Source organism: Tarenaya hassleriana, unplaced genomic scaffold (genome assembly GCF_000463585.1).
Source record: "Tarenaya hassleriana unplaced genomic scaffold, ASM46358v1 Cleome9, whole genome shotgun sequence".
Classification (NCBI taxonomy): domain Eukaryota; kingdom Viridiplantae; phylum Streptophyta; class Magnoliopsida; order Brassicales; family Cleomaceae; genus Tarenaya; species Tarenaya hassleriana.
The window spans coordinates 4,220,749-4,233,153 of NW_010971389.1; the positions used below are offsets into that span (position 1 = coordinate 4,220,749).

At 42.4% G+C, this 12,405-nt stretch overlaps 2 protein-coding genes across 2 annotated transcripts; one reads left to right on the top strand and one right to left on the bottom strand.

Moving 5' to 3' along the window:
* Positions 1–141: 141 nt before the first annotated feature.
* LOC104804387 (V-type proton ATPase subunit H-like) lies at positions 142–4,580 on the top strand. Its single transcript, XM_010528669.1, has 12 exons — positions 142–272; positions 695–746; positions 1,214–1,339; positions 1,529–1,631; positions 1,721–1,793; positions 2,345–2,410; positions 2,523–2,640; positions 2,858–3,019; positions 3,294–3,419; positions 3,586–3,711; positions 3,846–4,025; positions 4,100–4,580. The coding sequence occupies exons 2-12, from the start codon at positions 717–719 to the stop codon at positions 4,346–4,348; spliced, it is 1,359 nt and encodes a 452-aa protein (XP_010526971.1). The 5' UTR covers positions 142–272; positions 695–716; the 3' UTR covers positions 4,349–4,580.
* A 100-nt stretch (positions 4,581–4,680) lies between these two features.
* LOC104804388 (D-3-phosphoglycerate dehydrogenase 1, chloroplastic) lies at positions 4,681–7,602 on the bottom strand. The gene is made up of 4 exons (XM_010528670.1): positions 6,989–7,602; positions 6,059–6,546; positions 5,875–5,968; positions 4,681–5,518 (listed from the first exon to the last, which is right to left on the bottom strand). The coding sequence occupies exons 1-4, from the start codon at positions 7,545–7,547 to the stop codon at positions 4,845–4,847; spliced, it is 1,815 nt and encodes a 604-aa protein (XP_010526972.1). The 5' UTR covers positions 7,548–7,602; the 3' UTR covers positions 4,681–4,844.
* Positions 7,603–12,405: the final 4,803 nt, after the last annotated feature.

The window sequence follows — 12,405 nt, forward strand, 5'->3', positions numbered from 1 at the left end:
CTTGATTTTCCCTGAATGGTGAGTTGGCTTTCTTTCATTGGTTCAACTATGGCAGATAAACGGCATCGTTTTGATGCGACTTAATTGGTGCGTGATCACAAGGGTATAACTGTAAACCGAAGATATAAGAGGAGAAACTGATCCTCTCTGGCGCATTGATCGGTTTCTCTTTCGCCTATCTCCCCTTCACGACGCAGATCCGAGTGGAAGAGTCTCTCTCTCTCTGTAGGACGAAAGCTCTGCATCTGTAGCTAGCGACAACTCTGTAGCAGGTTAATGTTTCTTCCCTCGTTTTCCGTGGAAAACTTCATCCTTTTTTCCCTGTGATTCGCTTTGGTGATTGTCGATGAGTGATCCGATATTAGGCTTTTTTGCTCTAGTTTGATCTCTATCTACGGATTTGGTTGAGCTTGTTCGTGGGTCCAACTTGAAATTGTGGAATTTGCGTTAGATGATCTGATTTTCTATGCTTTGTAGACCGCGTATGGTCTTCATTATCGTGAATGGAATTTTACTACGGTTGAAAAACCCCATATTGTTCCGAAGATAATGTGTATTATCATCTGCCGATACCAATACTCTCTCCATTCATTTTCGTCTTTCTTGGGCATTCATTTTTTTTATCAGGGTTATGCATAATTATGTATAAAATGGTAGTAAATTTTGTAGTTTGTTGTTCTACCTGTTGCTGTAGGGTTTGAGCTGCTGAAGTATCCATGGATCAGGCAGAATTGACCACGGAGCAGGTTGGTGATGTGATGCTATGTAACTTGATTTGCTGACTCTTGATGCAATTATTTGTTTTTTTTCCTTTTGCTTATGTATGCAGATCAAACCCTATAAATGCAGTTTGTAGAATATCAGAAAGTGTCAATTGACATAGGAATCTTGGTTTCGTAGGGTGTGATGGAACTTATGTTTTGTTCCTGTCTCTGGAACCCTCTTCACTCTTATGGCCTGAAATCTGAATGCGATTATTTGTCATAGAATTGAGCAGATCTTTAAAGTTCTTTACCTTTTTTTGTTAAAAATTTCGTTATTGTCAATGTATTTTTAAGTTGAGCACTGTTGCGATAATGTATACGCTAGTTTTTATTTCTCTAATGTTAATGTGAATGTAATTCTTGGGTCAATATTATTTTGCAATGCTGCAGATTTTGTGCTCCTAATTTATTTTCACAAAATGCAATCTCTTCATTATTTTGTGATGCAGGTCTTGAAAAGGGATATTCCATGGGAGGCGTACATGACAACTAAACTGATTTCGGGGACAGGTCTCCAGCTGTTAAGGCGATATGATAAAAAATCCGAAAGCGCCAGAGCACAGTTGTTGGATGAAGTAAGGGTTCTACCGTTCTTTTCCACATATTTTGTTTTACGGGAGACTTCAAGTAACTCTGTTATCTGTGGCGGTGATACTGTTTTTCTCTAGCATCAGTTTCTCTATAAAGTTGGCACGCATAATTAAATAATGGCCTCGTGTTTGTTATGCCATCTTAGAAATGATATGTGGGTATTGTTAATGCAGGATGGTCCAGCTTATGTTCATCTGTTTGTTAGCATTTTGCGCGATATATTCAAAGAAGAAACAGTTGAATATGTTTTGGCTTTGATTTACGAAATGCTCTCAGGTACATGAATCCTGAATCTTGATTTCATAAATCTTGTTTTTTTCCCTCTCTTTTTGGCTAAATAATGTATTGGTTACTTATCATGGCAGCTAACCCGAAGCGAGCTCTATTATTTCATGACAAATCTTTGGCAAATGAGGATACTTATGAGCCTTTCTTAAGTTAAGTCCCTATGCAAAACTTTTGTGACTTTAACTAGCTCCATCTTATGTGTTCTTTGTCACCTTTTTGGAGCTATTGTCTATCTCCGTTGATTGAGTATGTCAGTTTTTCCAGCATTTGCACTTAGCCTAATGCTTGTGATAATTAGTTCATTCTTTAACATGATTTTTAACTTTTAGATGCAGCCTCACTATTTTTTCTCGTATTCTGCTGTTCATAGCTATGTTATCAGTGGCTCTGACTTTTCGCAGTGAGAAACCGATTTTTTTTTAATGTAAATTTATCAGCCTATTTACGCAAACTAATTATTTTTGTGTAAATATCTCTACCTATTTGGTTTAGCACAAGATTTCTTCCTTACTTCCCAATTGCAACTTTGGCTATTCTGTCGCTTGGAAGTGATTTATGTTTCATCTAATCTATATTTTTTCGAAAGAAAGATGAAAATATGTAAAGTTTTGGACAGGGAACTGGTATGCAGTTATACTATTGATTCCTTCTGTTTACTTGTCATCAAAAGCATTAAACTAATCGAGTCTGTCTTCTTTCAGGCTGCTTTGGAAAGGCAATTGGTTCATTCAAGAAAAAAGCTGCGTGATTCTTGCTTGGATCATAAGGTATTTTAAAGGTTAGATGCTTTGTGATTTTTACTGTTTATTGTTTTGAATAATGTACCTGGCTTACGACATAGTTCAAATGGGGAACCATTTCTCGTTTCTCAATACACAGTGCTAGGCCAAAAACCGAAAATGGTATTATCGCTAATGGAGAAGCTTCAGATTCCAAGAAACCTATTACTACAATTGATGATGTGCTCAAGGGGCTGGTGGAATGGCTTTGTGCTCAGGTTCTCTCTCTCTCATGCATGTGTGTTCGGCCGTGCTATGGTCCAAGCTTAAGACATCTCACTGTTGTAGACATTGCACAGAGTTTCTATACTAAGTTCCATTGTTTTGAGCGTGGAAATATTTAGTTAGAAGTTTTGCGAGCTTGGAGGACCCCTTTTGAAATAGCTTTAGATGTTTGTCATGGAAGCGTAGTCATGATCCTTGTTTTATATGCAGCTGAGGCAACCTTCCCATCCTACTCGTGGTGTTCCTATTGCGATAAGCTGCCTGGCATCCTTGCTCAAGGAACATGTGGTCAGATCGTCATTTGTTCAGGCAGATGGAGTGAAGTTGCTTGTCCCTTTTATTTCCCCAGCATCCACTCAGCAGTCTATTCAGGTAACTGTTCTTCTGGAGGCCTTTTTCAGTAAGAAGGTCCATGACAGCAATACTATACTTAGAGTGCTGCAGTTTTTCGCTTAATCCAAGCCTTTGGCCGAAAAAATTGGTTGCAAGTCTCTTTTTTGTTTCAATGATTTGTGTGCGTTGTTTCTATGTTAGTTTCCTAATTAAATGGTAGAATGTTTTGCTTTTCAACTTGCTAAATTTCTCTCGTGCCATATATTTTCTCTTGCATTCGTGGTTTTTAACTTGCTAAACATGCTGTGGGCAGCTTCTCTATGAAGCGTGTCTGTGCATCTGGCTTCTTTCCTATTATGAGCCTGCAATTGAGTTCTTGGCGACATCTAGGACACTTCAAAGGCTCACCGAAGTTGTAAAGAGCTCAACTAAGGAGAAGGTGAGGTTAATGCATTCTGGTATCTTACAGACTGAAATGGTACCTTACAAATAAACACTACCTCTGCAAACTGCAGAGGCTTACATGTTCATAGCTGAAATGACGTGCATGCCATCATTTGTTTGTTTCCGCATTGGATCTTGACTGCAGGCATTTGCTTTTTCAGGTCGTCAGGGTGGTTATCTTGACTTTTAGGAACTTGCTTCCAAAAGTTACATTTGGTGCCCAGATGGTCGATCTTGGACTCCCACATATTGTCGCCAGTTTGAGAACTCAAGCATGGAGCGACGAGGTAATAACATTCTTTATATTGCATTCGCTCAATGGACAAAACTGATAAATGCTTATACATTTTCGGTTCTTGCTCTCTCTTTTTGTTAAATTGTTTGGTCGGTATTAATTCCTTTTAATTTCGGGCTTCTCAAGGATTTACTGGAAGCACTGAATCAACTCGAAGAAGGCTTGAAAGATAACATCCGGAAATCGAGTTCCTTTGACAAGTACAAGCAAGAGGTTCTTCTCGGCCATCTTGACTGGACTCCGATGCACAAGGACCCTGCTTTCTGGCGCGAGAACATCGTAAACTTCGAGGGGAATGACTTCCAGGTACTTTTGAAAAAACAATTACCTCGAAAGATATTTCAGTTTTTTTTTTTTACAATGCCTCTTTCGTCACGCAGATTCTCAGGGTCCTCATCACGATCCTGGAGACGTCCAGCGATCCAAGAACGTTGGCGGTGGCATGCTTTGATATCTCGCAGTTCATACAGTTCCATCCGGCGGGCAGAGTAATTGTGAACGACCTCAAGGCGAAAGAGCGGGTGATGAAACTGATGAGCCACGAGAACGTGGAAGTAACGAAAAACGCCCTCTTGAGCATCCAGAGGCTCCTCCTCGGCGCAAAGTACGCCAGCTTCTTGCAAGTTTGATGCCTTCATACTCGGATGCAGACAGTTTCCGTTGTGTGTGTTTTGTTCGGTCGCACTCCATAAACATAAACCTGAGAGGAACTTAGCCGCTCTTTTGTGTTTTCCCGTTATTCCCCCGGCGGCAGATGATGATGATGTTCATGGCAATGTTATGTATGTGCTTACATGATTGCTTCTTGCATTTTGTTTGTCGAAAATAAGGAAATAAAGAAAGTCCTTGACATTGGCAATATGGCTATGTATTATTATTGAATTCATTTTTATATTTGGTTCCCCTACTACTGCTTCTTTCTCCTATGGAGAGAGAGAGAGAGAGAGAGAGAGAGGTTTAATGATATCAAATCATATTTAAAAATATTATTCAAAAACGGCTTATTTGAATTTGTCTTCAAACTACTCACCGTAACCATTACCAAAACTGGCAAAATAGAAACAAAAATCCCTTCAAACCCCAACCCTGACTCACTCTCTCACGAACCACTCATTCATTACCCAACTACAGCTTGAGGAAGACGAACTCCTCCACGGCCGGGATTTCGCCGATCTTCTTCAGCGTTTCCTTGCTCGGCTGCTCGTCCACTCCTATCGCCATCACTGCTTGCTTCCTCGGGGCGATCCTCCCCACGCTCATGAAGTTCACATTCACGTTCGCCTCCCCGAGAACGCTCCCAACTGTCCCGATCATCCCCGGCTGGTCCACCTGCCTGCAGAGTATGATACTCCCTTCCAGACTCACATCTACTTCGAAAGATCCCACCTTTGTCAGGTGCGGGATACCATCTTTCACCTTTCCCTCAACCCTGACTTCACCCGATTCTGACAAGGCACTGGCGAATTTCGACTCCACGCTCCCGAGCTGAACCGTGATGGCTTCGAGCGGGCTCTCGGGTGATCCGTTTAAGAGGATTCGCTCCTCCGAGATTCTGAGGCCTCTCTGTTTGGCTGTGTAATCTGCGTTGACCAGGTTGATGAACACGTCGGAGATTGGCTCGATGATTCCCTTGGTGATCATCGCTCGGAGAAGTCTGGTGTCGAGATCGTCCGTTGCTCGTGCTGAGGCGTAGGTTACTTTCACATTTTTCACGCCGCTTCCTCCGGCTACCAGTTGCACGGCCAGTCTCCCGAGTTTCTCGGCCAGTACGACGTATGGTTTCAGCTCAGTGAGAACCTGGACAATGTGATCGACGAATGCTTCAATCAATATTACCTCATGATGAATATTATACAGAAAGAAATTTACGGAGATACGACGACAAACTTCTGCATATTTACTAGAATAGCGCAAGGCTCACCTCAGCAGATTGCCAACCAAGAATCTTGGAGATATATCTCCTTTTGAGGTACTTAATCATCACAAACCTTCTTTAGATCACTTACGTGTGTTCGGATGTGATTGTTTTGCATTGGTTCCTGCAGTTCAGAGAGATAAGCTTGATCCGAGAAGTCTCAAATGCATGTTCGTGGGCTATTCGACTGATCAAAAGGGTTTTAAGTGTTATCACCCAGACACTCGACGAATATATGTCCAGCAGGAACCATTGGAGCATTGACAGCAGTAGCAGCAAGCTCTCCGTTCAAAGCTCCAACAACAGCTTCTGCAATTTCAATGGCAACTCCTTCCTGGCAAGCGAAATCTCGGGTTTAGCATTACAAGTCTGAGAAACAGACACGAGTAAATCAAAGGCATAGCTTTCTAGAGGGTTTACAGACCTGGGCCTCGACCGTGCTGGCTCCAAGATGAGGTGTTACAGTGACCCTCTCATGAAGCACCAACTTGCTGTCTTGAGGCGGTGGCTCTTTTGTGAAAACATCGAGAGCTGCCTGAGCGACAATGCCAGAATCGAGAGCTCTCACAAGTGCATCTTCGTCGATGACACCTCCACGAGCAACATTGACGATATGAACCCCTTTCTTCATCTTAGCAAAGGTTTCATCATTGAGCATCTTGGATGTTGCAGGTGTAAGGGGCATGTGCAAGGAGATGAAATCGGCGGTTGAAATGGCCTCGTCAAAACTTACGAGCTCCACACCGAGTGCTCGTGCCCGGTCTGCCGGGGCATAGGGGTCATGGGCAATGACATGCATACCTAGGCCCTTTGCCCGTCGAGCAACTTCTGATCCAACTTTACCAAAACCCAACACAGCAAGTGTCTTGCCCACAAGGGAAACACCCACATACTTGTTCCTCTTCCACTCTCCTACATTGTATACAACACATCCGAATCAAATCACAAGGTTGGTTTTTCCAGAATGCAAATGAAAACCAAGATCCTCAGAAAACACATGTAGACACACAGTCCATAAAAAAAACTGATCGCAGATCCAACCTCAGCACCTTCGGATGTTCAAAAGACAAAGAAATGATCAAGTCCCTTCCCAATGTTTCGAGAGGAACAACCAAAAAAAGATCTAGTTAACGTCACTTTCCTCATATTCTGATTCTCCAATATTGGAAGCGAAATTGAATGTTCTCATATAAATCCCGCACAACAAGGCGAAGTGCAAGGAAAAAGAAAAGTTCTTGTGATTTGTATTTGTAAAATTCCAGTTCCCATCAATCTGAGATATCGAACAGACAATAATATCCTCCCGAACGATTAAAGGCAAGTTATGAGAACTGAGGAAAATGAAAACACTGACCAGCCTTGACGGAAGCATCAGCTTGAGCGACGTTCCTTGCCATGGCAGCCAAAAGCGCAATCCCGTGCTCTGCGGCGGCGATCGTGTTCGCCGTTGGCGCGTTGACAACCAAACAACCGAACTCCGTCGCCGCGCTCAGATCCACGTTGTCGATCCCGACACCGGCGCGTCCGACCACCTTGAGCCGTCCACGGGACGATTCAAACACCTCGCGACCGACCTTGGTCCCGCTCCTCACGATCAGCGCGTCGCAGAGCGAGATCTTCGTGTTCAGCTCCTCCGGAGTCATGTTAAACGAGCAGTCGACATTCGCGAACTCCTCCAGGAGCTTGACCCCGGCCTCGCCGAGCTTCTCCGCCACGAGGATTGTCGGCTTCGCTCCTCCATCTCCAGCGGAGCATGTCACGAGGATCAGCCGCCGCCGAGGGATTTCGCGTCCCCGGGATGAAAATGCGACGGAGAAGGCGGACGGGAGAGGCGATTTTGAGGAGAGAGACGAAATCCTGAGTGGCTTGGCAACAGTGGATGAGGAGGTGGCGGCGGCAGCGGCGGAGAACATTTCTGCGACGGTGTAGAGGTCGGAGTATCGGTGCAAGTAAAGGTTGGTTTGTAGGAGAAATAGATCTAAGGTTGGCGGGTTTTATAGTCGGCGTAAGGGTTCGGTGATCCCTCCAGGGACAGATCGGGAAAGGCGATGAAATCTCACGCGCATTTGGTCGCGTGGATTTCACTCCCCAGCGCGAGAGGTGTTTTTTTCTTTTTTGGAAAATGAAGCGTTAGTAATCACAAAATAAATTAAAATTAAAAATTAAAGAAATAATAACAATCTGATCTTACTTATAAAAACCCAGTCTACATTACCCCATATATTCCTATTTCGTATTTTCATTCTATATAGAAGTTGTCTGTGATTTATCTTAACTTCATTTTAGTTTATACGATTTGTAAGTCACCGTATATATATTTAAAAAAAAGTTGTTTATTGCACAATAAAAATTTAACAATTAAATATTACTATGATAATTTTCTCTTTCGATTAGAAACATTATATATATATATATATATGTGTGTGTGTGAGAGAGAGAGGAATATTCCGAGGGATATGGTATTGGAGTGTTAATATAGCACGTGAAAGAATTGCATGTTCGGCTGCAACTGCTTAAAGATGCATGGTAGGTCGAACCTCCAAACACCCATTCTCTTGCAATTTGCATTACATTACGATTTCATGCGCGTAGCTATTTTGACTGTCTTTATTTTCATACAAAAATCAAATCCACTTGCAAACAATTTTTTTTTTTTAGATGGGCGTTTTCCAATTTACATTTAAAAAAAAAAAAGAAACCCAATTGGAATCCTAATAATGACTGACTTCAATCTAATTCTATCCGGTCATTAAATCCCGGTTGAGAGCGGATTGAAAGGCTCTGACGAACCCCAGCAAACCCTCTCTCTCAGCCAGAGACTCTCCCTTCTTTCCAGAACCCGCCTTTGTTCCCAAGAATTCAAAAAGTTTCAGCCTTTTTTTTAACTGTTTGTTTTAAACAGTTGTGAATCCATAAATCACCAAACGCAACGCACAGTGAATTGTTATATTATTAATAAATATTGTTATGCATAGATTGTAAATTGTTAAAATAATTTATTTAATATTAATAGTCTATTGGTATTATTTTTTGGAGTAATTTTATATTCTAATTACGTAGGTTTCTGTCGGTATTTATTCACTTTGGCATTAGAAGTAGAAGAGGTATTGTCCAAAACGTGTACATGCGTTTCCTTGTACGATTTCAATGTCTCAGTCATTAGGCCATGAGTTTGTGTTTATATATATATTTTATAACGGAGTATCCTATCTACTACCGTTCAAACGCGCTGAATAGATAAACTTTCGAACTAAGGCCAACCTTTGTATATAGAATTTATTGACCCAGAAATTACGTATCTACCCACCAAGTGGAATCGAACACTCAAGTTTGAGATCCTCAGATTGACCACTAGACTACCCTATTAGTGGACATGGGCTCGACACGTCACAAGTTCAAGACCACCGAAACTCAAGCTCCACAGATTTTCCAATCCAGTCTGCAATCTCGGAATAATATTTGCAGATCAACAATCTTCCCTTCCTTGCAAGATTCAGATCTCCCTTTCCGTCATGATTTCCCCTTTGTATGCCACTTTCCTTTTCTTCATTTTTCCTGTTCTTCTCTATTCTCATTGTTTCTCGACTGTATATATGTATGTCTTGGCAAACTGATGAATCAGACTCGCATATTATCTTTGAATCCTCTCTTGTTTTAGTCTCTTGATCTGATTTTCTATATGGTATCAGAGCATTGATCCATTCTCTCTCAATATTTTTTTTTCTCTGCTTCATCTATTCTGTTTCAATGGAAACTCCCTCGCAAAGACTGATTCCGATGATTTTTTCCGGCAATAACTACTCTATTTGGTCCAAAGCAGCCAAAACCACTCTCTGCAGTCGTGGCCTCTGGGAGCATATCAAACCGTTGACTCCAACGATGGCAACTCAAGAGGATGGTTCGACGGTTCCTGTCGAAAAATCAGATAAGGAGAAAGCTACATGGTTTCAGGAAGACCAACTTGTCCTTTCCCTGATTCATAGCTCTCTTGATGCTGCCATTCTCTCTACCTACATTCACAAAGACACAGCAAAAGATCTGTGGGATACCCTTGAAGGGGTTTATGGAAACCTGTCAAATTCCAGCAGGATATATGAGATTAAAAAATCTCTCCATTCCATTCAGCAAAAGGGAAAGCCCTTTAATAACCTTCTTGGCGAACTCAGTGCCCTATGGGCAGAACTTGAAGAACTTCGCCCAGTTTCCATTGATATGTCGATCATCACCAAACGCATTGAGCAAGACAAGGTTTATACTCTCCTGCTCTCTCTGGATGGTACTTATGGTGACCTGATCCATCACGTTCTCCGTCAGTCCGAGCTACCCTCGCTCAATGAAGTGTGTATGCTGATCAAGCGTGAGGAAGGAGACCGACATCTCTTTCAAGGTAATCTCGAACTTGCTCATTTCCGTAAAGCACATTATCCCTCTCGCGACAAGAAACCTGTGTTGTGTGACCACTGCAAAAAGCCTGGCCATGTCAAGGACAAGTGCTGGATCTTGCACCCACATCTCAGGCCTACCAAGTTTCGCGATCAGGCTCCTCTTTCTCGACATGTGGCTCTGACTTCTGCAACATCCGAGATGTTTTCGGAAGCAGAGTTTAAGACGCTGAAACAACTGATCCAGTCGGCTTCCGAATCTGGTAACACTCCCTCTGCACATTTTTCTTCTTCTTCGCCTGTTATTATTGATTCAGGCGCTACAAACCATATGTTCCATGAGGCTGATTTGTTCGAATCTCTAGAAAAACGTTATGGGGTTGTCTCTAGCTAATGGCATTCACTCGACTATTCATGGACAGGGAACTATTCGATTATTTGACAAGGATATAAAAGCCTTATATGTTCCCGACTTTAAAACTAACCTGTTCTCTATTCCGAAACTCACCTCGGATTTGAATTGCAAGGCAATTTTCGATGCTAACGACGTTTTTTTCCAGGATACTAAGACGGGAGCAATCTTTGGTAAAGGATCTCTCAAGAACAACCTCTATCTCCTTGATCGTTTCCATTTGTCTTCTGAAGTTGCACTTTCTGCTATTTGGCATGCACGTTTAGGACATCCGCATCAACAAGTTTTACGTTTATTATTCCCCGACGAGCCTAGTTCCATTGACTTGTGTGAGGCTTGTACCTTGGGAAAGCATTGTAGAACTTCATTTCCTATTTCTACTACTATATATGAGCATTGTTTTGATCTTGTTCACTCGGATGTTTGGACCGCGCCTTGTCTTTCTCGTGATTCACATAAGTACTTTGTTACGTTTATTGACGACAAATCTAAATACACTTGGATCACATTGCTAAAATCAAAAAAAGATGTCTTCGATGCTTTCAAGAATTTTCATGCTTATGTCTCTAATCATTTTAATGCCAAGATCAAGATTTTTAGGTCCGATAACGGAGGAGAATACCTTAGCCATCGCTTCCAGTCCTTCATTGCTGATAACAGCATTCTCCATCAAAAGACTTGTCCTCACACACCGCAACAAAATGGTGTGGCGGAACGAAAAAACCGACACATCTTGGACATCACCCGAACGATCATGTTCCACCGAAATGTTCCTAAACGGTTTTGGAGTGATGTTGTTCCTACAGCTTGCTATCTCATCAATCGATTGCCAACCAAGAATCTTGGAGATATATCTCCTTTTGAGGTACTTAATCATCACAAACCTTCTTTAGATCACTTACGTGTGTTCGGATGTGATTGTTTTGCATTGGTTCCTGCAGTTCAGAGAGATAAGCTTGATCCGAGAAGTCTCAAATGCATGTTCGTGGGCTATTCGACTGATCAAAAGGGTTTTAAGTGTTATCACCCAGACACTCGACGAATATATGTCTCTCGTGATGTTCGGTTCGATGAAAGTCGGAGCTTCTATCAAGACTCTGTTTCTTCAGACTTGGACATGTTTGCATACTCACCGAGCTACGACACAACTCTTGAAGGCATCATCCAGTCTGTCCGCCGGAAGAATGCTGACACTATCGAACAAACTGCTGGGATTAACACCGAAACTCCCCTTCCCATGGCTACGCCTGAGGGGGAACCTGTTTGTGGGCTTCTACCGGACCTGATGGAACCTGAACACGTTCTGCCATCTCAGGATGACACCGCCACTCAAGCTCCACAGATCCATGTTGTTCTCGACGAGACTGTCTTCCCTGATGATGAGTTTACAAGTTCTCTTGGCATTGACAGCAATGATGAACAGACTTCCCTTGTCCCTGTTTTGCCTCGAAGGAGTGTTCGACTTCAAGAGAAGCGTTTGGCTCAGCTTCAACGAGATCACCATGACTCGGAGGCGGGACATCAAGCGGTACTTTATCCCTTACATGATTATTATTCTCTATCTCATCTTGATTTCCATGAGCAAGCCTTCTTTAGTGGGTTAGACAACTCCGATGATCCCTGCACTTATGAGGAGGCCAAAGATCTACCTGAGTGGCAACGAGCCATGACTGATGAACTACAGACTATGCACAAGAATGGGACTTGGGAACCAGCGGTGTTACCTAAAGACAAGAAGGCCGTGGGATGCAAATGGGTCTTCAAAACCAAGTTTCGGAGTGATGGTAGTATCGAACGCCATAAAGCACGACTTGTGGCCAAGGGATTCACACAAACTTACGGGTAAGACTATACCGAAACCTTTGCTCCTGTTGCTAAACTCTCTACTGTTCGTGTTTTGTTTTCTCTGGCTGTTAATCTTGATTGGCCTCTTTGGCAGATGGACGTTAAGAACGCCTTCCTTCAAGGAGACTTAGA